The following is a 17,981-nucleotide window of genomic DNA, read 5'->3' as shown; positions in this document are numbered from 1 at the left end:
AATCCACTAAATAATGCTATTTGTGCTATAGCTTATGCTATTAAACAGTGACATTTTTCATTCCTTGTCATGTATGAACATGCCAAAACAAAGAACAAAAGGTGCAAAAGAGAAATATTGTTTCGGTCCTTGCCCTTCCCAGTTATTATTGATTTTAATTTAGCCTCCCCCCTCCCCCCTTCATTTTTTGGTTTTAATTTCAAAACAATCAAATATTTAACACTAGGTTTTGGGTTTTGTTTTGTTTGCTGGGTTGTTTTAGAGATGCCCTTAATTATACAATCTACCTATGATAAGGGATTGCAGGCGGGTTTTTTAGTTTGGGTTTTTTTTTTTTTTAACTTCTGAAACCAAAATACATATCTTTTGTTGTCTGCTTTTCAGTACTGAAAGAAGTGAGAAGAATGAATGATGTGCAGCAGGATTCAATAATACTGACCTGTTTGGACAAATACAAATGTCGTGCATGTAAAATTTAATGGCCTTAGACTGTTCTTTATTCTTGAAATGATAGTCTGCCAGAAGATAGTACAACTCAGTCACCACTGGTGGAGAATAGTCTGCACCATCCGGGAGAGATGGTGCCTGAAAATAAATCAACAGTAAAGATTCATATTAACTAAAATGTTCATATTAAATGAGCTGCACACTTGCTCCTTCCTTGTAGTGAAAGTAGCCTTTCATCACAGAATATGAAGGTATTGAATATGAAGACAGTGAAAGTATTCCACAGATACACAGAGCACTTGCAAACACTAATGAACATCTCATACTGACTCCATATTAATCAGTATTACATCTTGCTATTCCAAGACTAAAAGCTTTGGTGGTGTCACTCTTATTTCATTTAAATGCAATTACCTGAGGAAATCCAACATCATGGAATAAATCATTCCCCTAACTATCTCAAAGTCAACATAAAAATAACAACAGTAATTTTTACTCCTTTCAATTTTTTTTTTAAAAGCAATTAATTATACCTTACTGCATGTTCCTTCAATGTAGGCAGATACAGTATCTAGGCTCAGCATAGGCTTGTCTGTTCGAGGAACAATTGTAGCAGTCTTCTTCAAAAGGTTGGCCAAATCGGCAGACACAGTACTGGTTTTGTAACTATCAAATTCCGGAAGAGTTTTAGGCTTAAAATATTCAAACATGAACAAAGCATCTTCCCATGTTAGATCAACCTGAAGAGGGAGGTAGATGAGAGGGGAAAAAAATTATCTCAAATTCCAAAATTCAAAAGTCTATTAACGATGAGTTTCTATGGCTTTTCTAGTTTGCAAGAATATACATATTACTCCAGCAGAAAACAAATTAAACCTCCCAAAAATAGAACAGGTGTTCTAAAGGCACCATTAATTTAGGCTGCTCACAAATATAGCATACTGCTCACTGATTTAAAAGATTAAGGTATTGGGCTGTAACTCTCATGTATGTCACTGAAAAATAAAGTCATTTTACTTGCTTAGAAGAGTTGCTCAGAAAAGTTGTTTATAAGCGAGAATCAATTGCAAGCATCCTGAGTGACACTGAGATCATAGGTAAGATATGGAGGAGAAAAGCTCTACACCTTCAATTTTAAACTCAAGTAAGAAGAATAAATGAAATGGGAATCAGACAAAATTCTGAGACTCAAAAATCTTCAAACTCTCTAGAGAAAGGTACTTTCAGTATTTATTCCTCATTTTCCCTTCACTTTTCTATCTTGAAAACAGTAAAAAAAAAAATCTAAAAAATTTACAGTTCTCTTCTGCTAGAATAAGTTTTTCTCCTTTTATTGTTCATTTTATTCCTTACAGTCAATTTTGCTTCTGTACTGGAAATGGGAAAGTCACATTACTAAAAATCAATTTGTCAATGATTTCAGCAAGAACTTTTTCATCCAGAATTGCTCAAACGCAACAGATTTATTTTTTGGGGGGACAGCGGGTAATCTCCTTATACTTCCCTTTTTCTTAGTTATTCCCATTTTCTCATTATCTTCATTTTCTAACAGGTAAGTTTAAGAGACAGAACTCACACATATTCAATGAGTAATAACATAACAGTATTTGTGTTTTTTAAAAGGTCTGTTCAAAGGAGCCAGAGAATTGTTTTGCTTGTATGAAATTGTTTTTCATTTATAATTCTATGATCACATGCATTTGGTAAATGCAAAAATCATCTGAGGTTTTTAAACAAGATCAGTGAAGTTTCAAGGCAGAAAATTGCTGACCTGCTTTTTCTGTCACTTCTTTAATACTACAACCCTCTTCCCAAGGCACTCTGTAGTAGTTGTTCTCCCAAACTCAACTGAATTCACACATTTCTCACAAACAGCTACCAGATATTTACCATCATAGATTTCAAAATAAGCTATAATATAATTTACTTGCATAATTTTTAACAGTGACATTCATAAACTGCAAGGTTGGCTGCTAAAGTTTTCTTCTCTCAAGCTGACTTTTTTCCTTTCTAATTTTCCTCAAACTCGAACTTCTTCTCTGTTGAAAACAGGAAAGTCATGGCTCAATAAAATCGATTTGTCAATAGTTTCAAAATGGCAGACTACTGTGAATAAGACTATACTAGCACTTCATTTCAAATATCTGACCCTCTATATTCATAAAGGCTTCCATATTTTTTACATGAGTTTATTTTCTACAATATGTAAAATACGTAAGTTTTACAAGGAAATAAAAGTAATCTTTCTCCAAAACATATTAAGATGCATTCAAACCAAACAAGGGTATATCTTTCATGACATCAGGATACTCCACTGACATTAAATAATACATATCTTACCTGCTGTACTGAATGTTCTTCTAGATACCTTGCTTTGCTTTTTTTGCTAGGGAAACCATATAAACAATAAAAACACTGTTCCAAGGCTGTTTCCAGCTCTTCTTTGTATGGATGAGTATCTTCAGAAGTGGATGCTGCAAGTTCTTTTTGTAGTACCTGAACCTATAACGCCACAAATATCAATGAAAAAGTCATCTGCAAGCTGAAGATTGCATTAAGTTACCTAGCTGTCTGAAGGCAGATGATGAAAATGACATTAAGGAACTACACCTACATTTCCCCCATTACAACCAAATATTACCCGTATTTCTGTAAACTAGTCTCACACACGTAATTTCAATTGCACTGTAACTGCAATAAAGTGCTTTTTTTTTTTTTGCTATGTTAATTCATGAACTCTTATCTTTAATCAATGAGATTAGATATCAGCTTAATGTTTCAGACTTAAGATCATTCAAAGTTTTCCACTACACACCAAGTTGCTTCTGTGAATATAAACACTACAGTTTGTCAACCCTGTGAATAAGGAAAAGGCACAGAAGAATTTCTGCCCTAATACGCAAAATCAATTTCCTCTGCATGGAAAAAGGGGGATGGAGAGGACTTTGCAGAAAAAGAAGGGATGGCTAATGAAACTCTGGCTAAAAGGGATATAGAATTGCATAGTATCAATAGTATTATACAGATGGCTACGCACCAAGGAAAGTGGCTGGATTGATCCCAAATGACTAAACAAGATGGCAAGTTGCTATCTTTAGCTTCAACATTACAAGAAAAAGTACCCATTAATAGCATATTTTGGAAGATGCTATTACTCTAAAACATTCATTAAAGAAAACTGCAACTGAATGCCAAAAGACAAAAGGTAATTATTTGAAAATTTTCACTAAGCTTCCTTAAAAAGCAATCCAAAAAAGAACACATTCCAGGAAGACATTTCAAAGTCAATAGAAACATGTTCACCAAGAATAATCTGTGTCGTGGGATTCTGGATCTTTATTTCAAAAACAAAACCCACACTTAATCACTGAGGTTTAAGAATCAATTCCAACATGTTCCACTATGAAATTTAAATTAAAAACTGAAATGTGTAAGTAGAAATTACATTCATAATATCTTACATATCCAACAGCAGTATGTCATGTGTGTGTCCCCAGTATCAGAGAGCACCTGTTACGTCTAAAGAAAACTCACTTGAGGTGGTAGAAGAGAAATGCTTCTACTGTAATTGTCATTTGGGAGACTGAAGGGTAAAGAAAAATACCAAGTTCTCCACTGTCATTTGCCTCTAAAGTTTTAGGAAGCTGTATACTACCAGGAGAGTTCTATTAACTGTTAAGTAGTTTCCTTTAACATTTTTCCTCTAATAGAAAGCACCAACTTTCATTTATTAATTTTAGTAAGATCTGACTTCTCCAAACGAGCCACACCCATTCCTCCACACACTGGTTAACTTAGGAGTTTCCTCAACTGAAATTTTGCAGTCATAAATTGAAAATGCAAAACATTCACCTATTTGCAATTTGTATAAAAGCTTATCATATTACTTTTACAGTACTTCAGCGGCCTGTTTATCATCATTCATCATTTTTCAACATCGAGGATTGTAAACTCAATTATTTATGCATACCATGCATGCTACAAGAAGCTTCTCATCATGATTGGCTTTCTTGACACTACGGACACTGCACATTATCACAAGGCAAAATTCTGTCATTCTACATGAAAGAAGCTCATCTGTAAGTGCTGGGATTAACTAGATGATGTTAATTCTCTTCTACTCGGATGATCTGTGCTAAGAACACGGTACCATTTATTAAGAGCCAAAAAACTAAAAAATAAGAGTGAAGACAATTCTTAGAAGGCATTTAAATGAAATTTTGCGTCACAGCAATCATCTGAGTCACAGCAGACATTTTTTCTTATTTCCATTACTTTTCCTGTAAGAATTTGTGAACAACGTTTGAAATTCACGAAAAGCGTAGATAAGTAAGTTGAAAGGAAGATGTAAGCATCACAGGATACTGTAACAAAAGCATGATATTCCTAACGCTGCAAACAAAATCACATCTAACACCAGTAACAGAATTCTCACTTGAACAGTGTTCAAAACAGTCTCCTGAGTTCTTATTCAGCTTTTAGATTCTTAGCAGTAACCCAGAATTGTTCTTAATAATTCACACTTTGACTATTGCTAAAAGACTTAACCACACATTAACATTTTCTCTTGCACACTACCTTCAGAAACAAGCAATACAATGTACTTGAGCAGACAGTTCACCTACAGAAGGTGATCATTTAATAGTAGTTTATAAAGCACACTTTTGTTTAAAATTCTTGAAGCTACCTTTCTCTTCAAATAATTCATCCCATTTTATCTTCGTCTTTCCTTACCCTTCCGACACGCTCTTGTCTCTGGAAACTAAATACTTGTGCTGAATAATACCACATTATATTTTAGTTTAAGAATTGGGTGATTCTGTGGCTGAAAACTGAAGATTTTGTTCAGAGTATCTGATGACATTTGCAAAGATCTAGCTGTAAATACATTCACAGCTCTCAATTATCTGTAGTTTATCCAGGTTCACAGGGCATACTATCAGATTCCCCAGGCTGTGGATACAGGCACACCACACAGACACAATTTAGATTCATCACTTAGGAGCACTGCGTCTGAGGGCAAACTCAAGTCTGGAAACAGGCTATCTATTTTCATGAAGCACAGTGCCTGAGCTAATCAGCCCTCTGGACCCAAGGCAGATCCATGCAGAGGCAACTCAGGTGTATCAGCATTATGCTTCTAATACTAGGGAGACTGAGGAGAGTAGGATGCAGAGATAATCTAATAGTCCTACACTGAATCAGCCTCAGTTCAAACACTGTTCATTAGCTCCAGCCCCACCAGCGTGAGCCGACTCCTGCAGAACCCCTCAGGCTCTCCGCACCATCCTTCCTAGCTGTCTAAATTACAGTCCTGGACACACTGCTGCTCAAATGCAGAGGTAGATGGGGTCTGGCACTGAGCTGTGGCTAATAAGCTCCAGGGAGTGCTGTGAAGGGAAATTAAGAGATTCCTGAGTAGCTCTATGCAGAACTAATCATGATATTCTCTTGGCTGAAGGTAATAAACCTCAATGAAGTCAAGCTGAATCTGTAAAATGCCACTGAAATATCCCTGTAGAGCACTGCCCAATGAATGCCACGGTACCGTATTATCCGGGTTTTGCCAACAGCCAGGCTATCCCAGACTGCCAGTACAGTGAAAAGCCGAGTGCACTTCAGTTTCTAAGCTAAGGATAAAGTGAGGAAACAGCAATACACATAGAAATATTCTCCTTCAACCATGGGAAATTTCTTTACTGGTGTAACAACTAGACCTCAAGGAATAATCTTAAAAAGGTCAACAATGAGTGGGTAATCCCTTTCATCTAATAATGCTACAGCATTACTGCCCAGACACCCATTTCTGGAGCATATTAGATCTTTTAACACACCCATCTGAGCAACAGAGCAAAGAACAGCCTTCAGACACAGGGAAGGACAGACTGAAGTAACTTTTCATTCTCATCATCTTTGTTCAGTAGATGAACTCTATATGTATATTTGAAGTTATATATAGTTAATTACATGAAAACAATAGAACTACTTTTTTCTTCAGTCTGCGGTGTAAAAATCAAGGCAGGTATAATCAAATGAGTCAAATTTATCAACAGCAGAACAGCCAAATACATCACAGCTTCAGGACCAAATCCAGGTAACACCACATGGTCTGTGAGCAATCAATAGCATTCCAGATGCGTAACTGAGGACAGACGATGGCCTGCAAATCTTTACTCTTGTGATTTGGAAGAAACAAATAACCAAGTTTAACTGCAAAATTCAAAACTGAGTTTTCCTGGCTGACAGTTAAGTATGCTCTTTTTTACATGTTAAATAGTATTTACCTATATTGAAAATGTGCAAATTCTACGTAACTCTTGACAAATTCAGTTCTGTGAAGTAAGCAACTGATTTAGAATCACTAAGACAAGATAAACATGGAATCCCACTGGGTTATTTTAGCAGCAATTTTAAAGAAGTAACACTACAGTTTTTCTCAGCTTGTGAATGATGTACAGTACTATCAGACCGCTACTACCAGTAGGTTATTCCTACTTCTCTTTCAAATCCTAGGAACAAAATAAAATACTAGTGCAAGAAGCAAACAGAGGAGAAAAATCAGAAGAAAACAATTATTCTTCTCAGCGAGGTTAAATCCACAGACCAATGGGAATTATGACAGGAAATAAACTGCGCTCAGGTTTACTTTCAATTTCATATCAACACTCAAAAGTTCATTTCTGTTACTTGTCAGATTTATAAAACCAACTTTCAAACAGAGAACATAACTTTTTTATTCTAATACTTAGGTATGCTGTCATTGTTACATTCACTATTCTTAATTTTTCTTTTCTTTAACGTAAGAGTTCTCACAAATAAGACTTTTGAATATCATTTTGATAGTCAACATAAATGAGCATGATTATTGACCTCCTGTCTTTCTGAGAAGAAATCACCCTTCAATGTATTTTTAAAAGCAAAGACTCTACCCATATTTTTCCACTTAAAGGTCACTAATACTTGACACTTGGTCTCACAGTTTGTGATGACAGAAAAACATCCTTAAAAATTTAATTGTGCTTTATATGAATTTAAAACACTTCAAGCTTCATCTGAAAGCAACAGTTACAGTACTTTTGGTTAAAAAGAAAGTCCATGTACTGAGTTGCTCAGCTTTGCTGCCAGCTATCCACATCCCTACTACCAACTATCCACATCTCTGCTGCATCCATTTTTATATCTAACATCTTTGACAACATGATAAGGTATGTCAAGGATAATCACCACTCCACCCCTTTCAGCACAAATAAGACTTCCACCCAAGTTCTTTCTATATCTTGAACTAGCAACATTTGTGTTCTGGAGAACAACAAAACAAAAATAAAAATCTAGGAAAAACCCTACAATGAACAAAATAAGTTACGCAATGCTTTACAAAAGCTTTGAAAAAAGTCTTTTCTGCATTTTTACTTCATATGAATGACTAGATTATCCTTCAAAGCACAAGATGGTTATCTTCAGCAGTATCTAAATTTTGCATATCTTCATAGGTAGTATACATTATAACAAATCCATGATAAACTCAGCATTGTTCAACAGAAAACATCTAAAGTGGCTACATAAGACACTAAGTATTTCCCTTTCCCTTTCCTCCTTCAGCCCATTATTTTAAATCCCTTTTATCCTTGTATTATTGGACTGGGAGAAAAAAGAAAAGTATAATTGAGGCAGATTAACAACACATGGGAGGAAACAAAAGTTTGCATTGTCATATCATGTCTGTCTCACCTATGCATAATTGCGTAGAATTCTGTTTCTAATACCATCAATTATGAGTGTTAAGTCTATTTAACTGCAAAATCCTTATCAAATATTTGAACTCTGAGGAAATAAAGGCATGGTATACAACAAAACTGGTCTCTCTCAGGAAGAAGAGCTATGCAACATTACTGGCCATCACTTTAACAGCATTTTTCCACTCAAGATATTTGGTACTCATTTCTGGGGAATTAACTGGTTCATTCTCTATACTACGGTTTGGTTATTTTCTGGCATCACACTCCTTGTGGGGAACCAGGGTTATCCGCTCCTACAGCAAACTCTGTTAAGGCCGCTTGCTTTTTTCCCTGTCTGAGAGACTGAAGTGCACACCCACTAGTACGCACTGCTGAGATGGCACACACCTCTTGCCCAAAGTTTGCCATTTCTGTCCTGCCTAACTTACCTCCTGGTTGGGGGACAAAAGCCATGGTCACTGATGGAATATTGGAGCAGGGAGCATGCTCCATCCACACAGACAACTCATCTTCCAGCAAGACATTTGAGAGATAAGCAAGAAAGATGGGATTTTCTGTTTTGCCTGTTATTTTTCCTGACATTCCTCATGCTCCCTATCTCCCTCTCTCTCGCTAGTAGACTCAGGGTGATTGTTCACCTTCCTTCAACACTTGTGAATTTAGAATTGTTACTCTTAATTCTCAGAGGACAGCTGATAATTAAGAGTTATTACCACGTAAAATGTTATTTGAATATCTAAAATAAAATTTTGCATTTAAATCAGAGTAAACCTTTGCTGCAAGCAGGGCAGGGGTGTGGCTGAGCTACCAGACACAGAAGGAGAAGATAAAACTGGATATAGATTCAGTATTCAGGTATTCCCTTTCCACAGGCCACAAGCTACAAGCAGTTTTATACATTCATTACCAAAAATAAAACCCAACAACCTCTGACTTTACCACAGGAAAGGATACACAACAATGACAAATTACTAGATTACCAGTCATCTGGATGAATGCTGATTAAGCGCCAGAAATTTTTATTAGCTTCAAACATTGCCTCTGTTTATTTTTAAAGAGTAGAAGATGCATCTTCCGAAGCTAAGCATCACAAAATTCAAGTCATTCAACTGAAGTTTTATCACGATCAGTGGCTGATACAAGCCCACATTTCTCCTAAGTACTCAGCATAATCACTTAACACTTCTCCAGTGCTTTCTCTTTCAAGGCAAGGTAGATCATTTACTAATTCCCATTTAAGATGCTTTTATAGTACAGAGTTGGTTATTCAAAGGCATCTCTTGTCTGACAAAAAGTCCTGTTTAAAAAGCATACCGAGGGACAGGGGTCTAGAGTAACAAGCCTTTGCTATTCAGACTATTCAGACTGAAACATTCATGCGTTTGTCTGGGAGAAGAAGGAAAGTGGATTTAGAAGTGTATTTTTAACATGAAGACAAGGCAATAAACAATCTAATATAACTTAGAAGTTGTTCCCTGCTTTGAGATGGGGGTTGACCAGATGACTTTCAGAGGTCCCTTCCAACTCAAATTATCCTACGATGCTAACACTTACATAGAACTTGAGAAGAGCACCATCTGAATTGCAACACCAGGATCTTCTTCCCAAATACTCATGAGCAGTGTTCAGCAGCATGAGTGAAGAAGGCAACATAGGGGTATCAGGACTCACTGGAAGAAAGAAGTTGGTAAATATTTAAGTAGCACAGAACTGAGTTAAATCCAACTAGTCAATGGTTCGTCTGCCAAAAAGAAGTTTCCTTGGTGATAAGAAAGTGATGTTTGCATACCCCTCTACTCCCTTCAGCCAGCAAGATAAGACGACAAACAAGTATTTTCTTATTTATATTCCAGAGGTAGAGGGTAAAGAGCTCAGCTCCATATGTAGAAGTGATAATTAACTCACCTTCTTCTCCTTGGTTCTGCTGCTGCTGGCAGCAAAGGGATCGAAAAGCATCTTCCTCATGCTGGATGATCCTGTGCAGGATAATCCATGGAAGCACTGAGGAGACGTATGGTTCTTTTGGTTCTTCCTGGACTGCCATGCTGCAGTCTATGAGCTAATAAAGAAACAGACATTATACAGACAAAGTGATACGAAATAAAAGTCAAGTGTGAACCCTTTCGAACAACCCAAAGTTGGTAATGCATTTTATCCTAAGGAAATAATCTAAAGTTGAGTCTCAGTTTCTTGCAATAAGTGGCGGTAAAAGTCTGACAAACTGGTATGGAGAAGGGTAGAAGATCACTTCCCCCATCCTTTCCTCTTGCATTGTCATTTTCCAACTAGTTATTTCTCTGTTAGTACCACATACCATCATATCATTCAAAGTAAGCAAATGCGCAGCATAAATTCTTAGTGTTAGTAGGCCTCATTACTGTACAAGAAATTTATCTACATCCAGCAAGGAAGAACTTAGTTAAAAGAATTCCTGAATTCTTTACCACGTCTTACAACAACTGTTAAAGACTAACTAGAATCATTAACAGATGCTATATTAGTGACATAACTGAATAAATTCTGAGCAACACAATGCTGTGTCATAGAACCATTGTCCTAGCATTTCTCATAGACAACTGCCCATTTTATTGTCACAGTGCCAGAAATTTCTGAAGTCCTACACTTTTCTCACATGCTTCCACACATACAACAGTTTTTCTATTGGTATTTATGTAGATAAAGAATCACATTTATTATTACTACAGAAATCATTTAGAATACTACAATGAATACTCTGTTCTCTAGAATTCCATTACATTCCATAACATAGTGACACACATACAACTTCAGACAATGAGAGCATGATTTTGTGAGTAGTGAAGGTCCTTGGCTTTTACTGAAGTAAATGGAGATTTGAGAGTTGCAAGCACACTGAATTTTGACACTAACTAGACTAGCTTCTCAATAGAACTGAGTGTCTGCCATGTGTTACCTGGGCTGAAAAATACTCATTCAGTAGTTTTAAGGTTTGAAAGGCTTTAAAAGGCTAAAATTAGCTGTATTCGGAATGCTAGAAACAGTCCACACATCACTTTTTTTCCTGCCCTCTTCCCATCACCCTCTTTGTTTTTACTGGAAAAACCCTTAGCTTGGCCAGCACTTGCAAGCAACTCTACCATGTTCGTAAGCCTTACAGGATCTTGTCTTCTAGCCCAAAGCACATACAGCCAAGATCAGTGCCATAACTTAGAAACTGCACCCAGCCAGCTCAATCAGTCTTCGCATTATCACCATTTCAAACAGTGTAAGAAAACAGTGTTGTTCCTTGGGTTATCTTACTACCATTCTTTGATTATTTTAGGCAGCTTGGTGTTTGAAGGTACCTGCTGTTACTGATTCTAGCACAGGTGTGCTCAGTGCATCCCTAACATACTGAAATGAAAATGAAGACTATGAAGATAATGCGCATCTTTCCCCAACCTTCCCCCAACAAAAATGTAACCCAAAATGTCACTGCAAGTGGGTGGCAATTCAGACAGCAGCTGTACCGTGTCTGAAGGTCTGTAGCACACAATACCTCTTCCCTAGTGCAAGTGAACAGGTTACCTGAATCAGGTTGTTTGTTAATCGAACAAGGCTTGGTGTTATAGAAGAGTCTTCCAGGATGCTGTCGACTGATGATAACGAAGTATCTATTCCTGTGAGCAGCTGTGTTACCGTAGCAACCCACTCTTCTTTAGCAGAGGCTGCTGTCGTATTAATCATCTGCTGAATAGCTTCATTCAAGGCAACTTCTGAGTGTTCAAAGCATTGCTTGTAATCTTTCAGTTTGAGCAGGGAGTCCTATGGAATGTAAATACAAAAAAAATCTATTATAAAGATGAAGGGTTTATTTTAAACCATGAATGCACAGCAGGGCAAAGCAATACACTATATACAGTTAATGTGGTTACTTTAATGAAACGATAACAGAACACCTTTAAATATGACATTAAAAAAGGACAATAGGAGGTGCATGGACCCTGGATGACAAATATACAAGTAGGATCTAAACTTCAAAAAAATCATCACTGAATCTTTCTGCTTTAATAAGAGATGCAAGAAAAAAAAAAAAGGGATGGCTGTACGTCTAAAATTCTGATGATATGCAGGTGAATAGAGGCCCTACAGAAACAGGGTTTGGATCTTTATGATCTTGTGCTACCATTTTATTACTTCATAAATAACGAAATAGCAACTGTAAGGCTAGCACTATAGCAATGTCCTCCTGCTTCTTTCTGCTCTGCCAAGTTTGGCACATGAGATGGCACGGAGGCTGTAGGATTTGGTTCAGTCCAGTTAAGAGAGTATCAGTCTTTTTTTGTGCAACCTTTTTTTTTCCCCCAGAGAACATGATAGGTTCAGATTGTTCCTTTAGCTGAGCTTATTTGTACACCTATTTTCATACTGTCAAATGGATTAAATCTATAGCAATTATACTGGATGTATTATCAATGGTTTGTCATTCATGCAGGACAGATACACTACATCATAAAAATCATTCATATGCTAGATAACTTTTAAGTTTCAGAATAGTTGTAAATCACCATATAGTCAACATCAGCAAAAGCAGGAAGTATTCACAGTAGATGCAGATAACATGAATCCATCCATAAGATGCCTCTGCAAATTATTCCAGTTTATCTGAATTTACAATTTTTCTCGCCATTTCATGTAGGCCTCAGACACCTTATATCTTTAGCCACATTCTCAGTTAGCAAAAGCTGGCATATTGCTAATGATGTCAAGAAAACTATTGACAGTTCAGACCATTTACAGATTTGGTTCCACGTTTTGCTTGGTAAATAACCATTAACACCCACTCTAGAAATCCTTTCATCCTGTTTTCAGGAATAACTCTTAAGCCCTTACTAAAAAAGATTTTTTTAAGAAACAAAACAAACCTGTAGGAGAAGCAGCTGTGCTGGTCTCTCTGGTATGGATGTTACAAATTCCAGATGTTTTGCTCTGCCATAACCATTAAAGCATAATGTTGGACGAAGCAGATGCACCACTGCATTATAATCCCCTGCCTCATACAGTCGCTGGATCTCTTCCAAAGACTGGCATCTCTCCAGAGATTTTAGGTTCTTTTCAATCTGCAAACATCACAGATGGCACAATCCAACTTTCATTTTGACTTCACATACATTTGACTACTGACATTTCTCCTAGCAGTTTAGCTGTAAAGCTATGTGAACTCTACAGCTACATCCAGGAATATAAACCAGGAAGAAAACACCTACTATGTAACACTTCACTCATTCCACAGATTTTTAACTATTATATAGTATATGACTTTAGTGCTATAATGACTTTAAACTTTTTTGCCTCAAATCCCAAAATCACACATTTCTACACTGCAAGAATAAATCCATCAGATGGACTTCAAAGTGAAGACGACACCTCCTGTGTTGGAGTTCATCCCCCAAAACAGCAATAGACATAGAAGATGACATCCCTTTGTTTAAAAGCGTACACAAATTGTTATGTGGAAAACAGACTGCTGAAGTAAAGAGCTCATTTAAGCAAAGGTGAAATTTATGTTTAAGAACAGAAAATAAAACACTAATCTAATAATCTACTGTTCTACATGCAGCTGCTCTAATATTTTTGTTTGGCATAAAAGCAATCTTAAGATGTACAGGACTAACAGATCCAAAACATGTCTTTTTGAAAAGGAGATGATGGCCTTGACATCATCAGTAAACTATGAACCTGTCATTTCACTCTTATAAAAATTCTAGGACAGATATGGTAAACTTCCATCACAAAAGAGTTAATTCATAGATGACCTTTGAAACGGGGAGGGATAGAGTGGGGTGAATACACCTGCAAATTAATCCTTACCTCTTCTAAAGAAACAACAGAATCAACATGTAGATTAGGTAACCGTATTATGATGCTGCATTCATTGCCAGCTTTAGCTTGCATTGTAGTGGAGCTCTGTAGCATTTCAGTGCAGATATCATAGTTTTCAAGTGCCTGTTCCATGTCCCCCTACAGAAACAGTACAGAGGAAAACAAAAAAAAACCCTAGGGCTCTGTCTGCAGCAACAGTTTCTAAAGCATGTAGAAAATGTTTACATTCAACGCAGGCACTGCCAGTGTGACTACCGCATATCCTCCCAAATAAAAAAAAAAAAAATCCCATTGAGAATCTCAAATTAAAAAAAAAAAGCAGTATATCTTACTAATAACAGGTAAAACAAATCAGAGAAATAGAATTCAGCTTGCAAAAATTTGAAAGATTAATTTGGATTGCTAAAATCCCTTTCCTTTAAAAACATGGAAGAGTAAAACAGTAGAAATAACTCTTCCATTTGTGCAAATAAAAACACTGAGTCAAGAAACATTCTCATATTCTGCAGAGTGAATGCATTCTACTTGCTCTGTCCAACTGAAGTAGATACTGGAGGAAAGGAACGCAAGCTGCACAGGCAAAGTATAACTCCGTATATCTAAAGAAAAAATGGCAGTAGCGATATAGGAACTCTCATTTTTCCTCAAGTAAGTTTATTAGAAAGGAATCCTTAGATGCAAAAAATAAACATGGAAGGAACTGATTCATTCACACTTATGAAACTGACTCACATTATTAGTTGACAATTGACTTAAACATAATTGATGCATAAACAAACTCTCTGATGTCCTGAGGAAGCAATGCTTGGAGGGAAAAAAAAGTCTGGGATCAAATAACATTTCTTTCAAATTATTCCCTTAGTGATAGGTTTAAAACCCTCTGCTTCAAAATCTGCGTATTATATTAAACGTGTCCAAAAGGAGAATCATGCTACCTTGAAAAAGCAGAGGAGAGAGTAATTAAACATACAGTCTGCTTCAGTTGAAAGCTGTATTTTGGACTGTCTGGGACTTTGATAGTATCCACTAGTCCAGGTCCCAGAAAATCCATGCTCTGCAGCTACACAATACTACTCCAAATAATTTTGGTCCAAATACTTTTTTTTTAAGCTGAACACGAGCTAATTTAAACAAAGACTTACATATTAAACATACCTGAATATTAGCTTAGCATGTGAGACCTGCTACTTCAGTTCCACCTCTACCCTTAGGGATAGTTAATTATATTAAAAAGTAAAATGAAATCACTATGTTTTGAACTGATTTTATCGCATGCTTAAATGAGCTGAGACTCTCAAATCAGCTGTAGCATCTCTGAACGCTGGTTTTAATTTGGAAAGTTTTATTTGTTAAATCAAAAGTAAAACAAACCTGCAGTGCTAGAAAGCGAGCTTTCAGCCAATACACCCGAGTGACAAACTCCATCCAGCCTTCCTCAAATAAATCTCGCTGTGAGGACGCAAATGACAGCTGCAACAGGTCTCCCAAGAAATGAGTTCCCGGGAAGTCAGGACCAAACTTTCCATTCACAGAGGCAGCAGGGCAATTTCGTGGAGAAACTGCAAATCAGTTAATTACATTTTATCATAAAGTTACTAGCTTCTCATGAAAAGAGTCCCACATGCTAGTATTTCAAAAGTACTGATCTACTTTAAGGTAAACAATTGATAGACCAATAAAATACAAATCTGAAAGATATTCATTACGAAAAAATAGCTCCAAAATCCAATGAATTCCTGGAAACATTTCTTGAGTGTTTTTAGAGTCTGAAGAAAGTAACGTCCAGTTCTCACCTGTAGAGCTCTTCCCTTTCGTCAGCAGCCACTGATCTAATTGCAGTTCCATGCAAGAAAGGCTCATCAACATCATATCCTTCAGAAAAAGTATGGAGATATCAAAAAACAGTATACAGGAAGAAATACATTAAAAGAAGAATAAAAAAAACCACCAGTAAATTTGCAATTTACTTCAAAGAAAACCTTCAACTTGTCCTCTTGGGATTTCATTTCCAAGCTATCACTACTTCTTCCTCTATCTAAAGGTGTATAATAGCATTTACAAATCAACAGGTAAAAAACAAAACAATACTTAGAAGAGGCATTAAAAAAAAAAAAACCTCAGCTCATAAAAGAAGGTAGTCAGAATAGCATTGCCTGATGTGTTAGAAAAAAGTGACATCCTTATTTTTGTATCTGGCTGAAACAAAACTATATTAAATTGCTAAATCATGCTAAAAGCATGTTTCCAGAATACAGCAGAAATACTGATATTTGAGAAATAAAAAGTCTATATCCTATAATTTTTTCAGTATTTATCACCATAAGACTGAGTATGTACTCTAGTCTTACCAGCTTATTAATGCTTGCTGGTTAAATTCACGAGTATATTAAAAATCAAGTCACCATGGATCTCTGCCAGGTAGTTTTGTGCAGTGAAGAATATACTCTTTTCTGATTAAATTCATAGGAATAAGGGCTACAGGTCCAGCTATAGAAACCAGGTGCTTGTGAAAAGGTTCAAAAGTCCATACACATTACTAGAAAAGCCCTTTACAATCTTAAAAACCCGAATTTATTACACTCAGGATAGCTTGCAGAACAAGTTTAAAATAAATTCAAGGATGAAAAAGAACAGACAAGCACGAAGACAGTGATTTTTAATCGTATAGCTACAAAGTCTTGACTTCTTAAATTTTACATACAAACAAGCAGTTATGCAGTCATAAAGAGAACCAAGGGAATACACTTATAAATACATTTACATTTTTTTAAGAAAGGATACGTATATATGAAAAATATACAGAAATACAAAAGTCACAGGATGTATTAAAAAAAAAAATCAAACATCTGCTACATAGTTTACAAAACAACAAAAGTATTGCTAAGTCAATGGAACATAGTTTTCAGAATTCATTTTTCATTTGCAAAAAAGTAGAAACACTGTTGATCTGAAAAAAAAAAATTTCAAACTGCATTCATACCAAAGGCAAATAACTTTCCAAATGAATACACATTGCTAACATTGAAAAGATAACATAGGCAGGCTCAGTGGACAAGAAGTATCAGTACTGGTTTTATAATTCAAGAAGTATCATCTTGTATCACTAAGCTGGTTTAACATTAATTTAATGAACAATTTATTTAATTGTTTTGCAATTAATTTAATGCATTTTTTCTTTTTGTATTTGAGAAATCTACAGATTTATAAAGGTAATAAAATGGTGATGCTGGGGGAGCGAGGTTGTTTTTGGTTTGGTTTTGTTTTTTGGTTTTTGGTTTGTTTGGTTTTTCTTTTACTGTAAATTGCAGGTTATTTTAAAACTAAACTGTATTTATTCTATTTAGAGCAGTAATGCCGACCCTCAACCAGCCAGTGCGAACAGAGCAGCCTCTCTACTCACCTGATGACAAAACAAAACTTTGTGTCATATCAGAAGCAAAGGGAGGGAAGAAAAAGAAAGAGCAACAACAGAGTAAAGGAGTAAAATATATTTATGTCTATAGTATTTATATTACGTCTATATGCGCGCATATGTGTACGCACACACGAATTATGTATAGGGTATACTTGCATATAGCATCACCCAGATATGTTCAGGAGCTCAGGAACAACCAGTTACGTGAGTTGCAGTATACCACAGTTTATGCGGTATACTGCAACAGCCAGGACAAGCAGCGCCCCCAGACAGAGCTAAGCAAACCTGCATCTAATTGCTGGATTTCAGCTAGGTACTTTTTCTACACAGAGAGCAAACAGCAGCAAACAGGAATATAAGGAAAAGTGTTTCATTACCTTGATATGCTGATTACTTGAGTCCCTCAGTAATGGATTGGGAAGACTGCTACTATGCTTTCTCCAACTGTTATAGATACTAAGGACCACCTCACACAAGCCAGGAGGCCACTTCACTAGGAACTTCTGGCTGATGACTTTTAGATATCTCATCATCAGCTCCAA

General features: G+C 36.2%; 1 protein-coding gene across 1 annotated transcript in view; it reads right to left on the bottom strand.

The window, feature by feature from the left end:
* Positions 1-439: 439 nt before the first annotated feature.
* The window catches only part of LOC104076964 (calcineurin-binding protein cabin-1-like), a gene marked incomplete at both ends in the record, with an annotated part of 25,377 nt that continues 7,835 nt past the window's right edge, over positions 440-17,981 (bottom strand). Inside the window, 11 exon segments of the mRNA XM_009578007.1 lie at positions 440-585; positions 981-1,187; positions 2,788-2,949; positions 9,738-9,853; positions 10,089-10,242; positions 11,730-11,966; positions 13,067-13,261; positions 14,013-14,162; positions 15,396-15,583; positions 15,818-15,896; positions 17,817-17,981. The exon segment at positions 17,817-17,981 is cut by the window's right edge and continues 17 nt beyond it. Coding sequence (XP_009576302.1) covers positions 440-585; positions 981-1,187; positions 2,788-2,949; positions 9,738-9,853; positions 10,089-10,242; positions 11,730-11,966; positions 13,067-13,261; positions 14,013-14,162; positions 15,396-15,583; positions 15,818-15,896; positions 17,817-17,981 — 1,799 coding nt within the window.

This window comes from Fulmarus glacialis, unplaced genomic scaffold, assembly GCF_000690835.1.
Source record: "Fulmarus glacialis isolate BGI_N327 unplaced genomic scaffold, ASM69083v1 scaffold31185, whole genome shotgun sequence".
In the NCBI taxonomy this organism is placed as follows: domain Eukaryota; kingdom Metazoa; phylum Chordata; class Aves; order Procellariiformes; family Procellariidae; genus Fulmarus; species Fulmarus glacialis.
The sequence above is the reverse complement of the archived record's forward strand: the minus strand, read 5'-3'. Positions and strand labels throughout refer to the sequence as shown.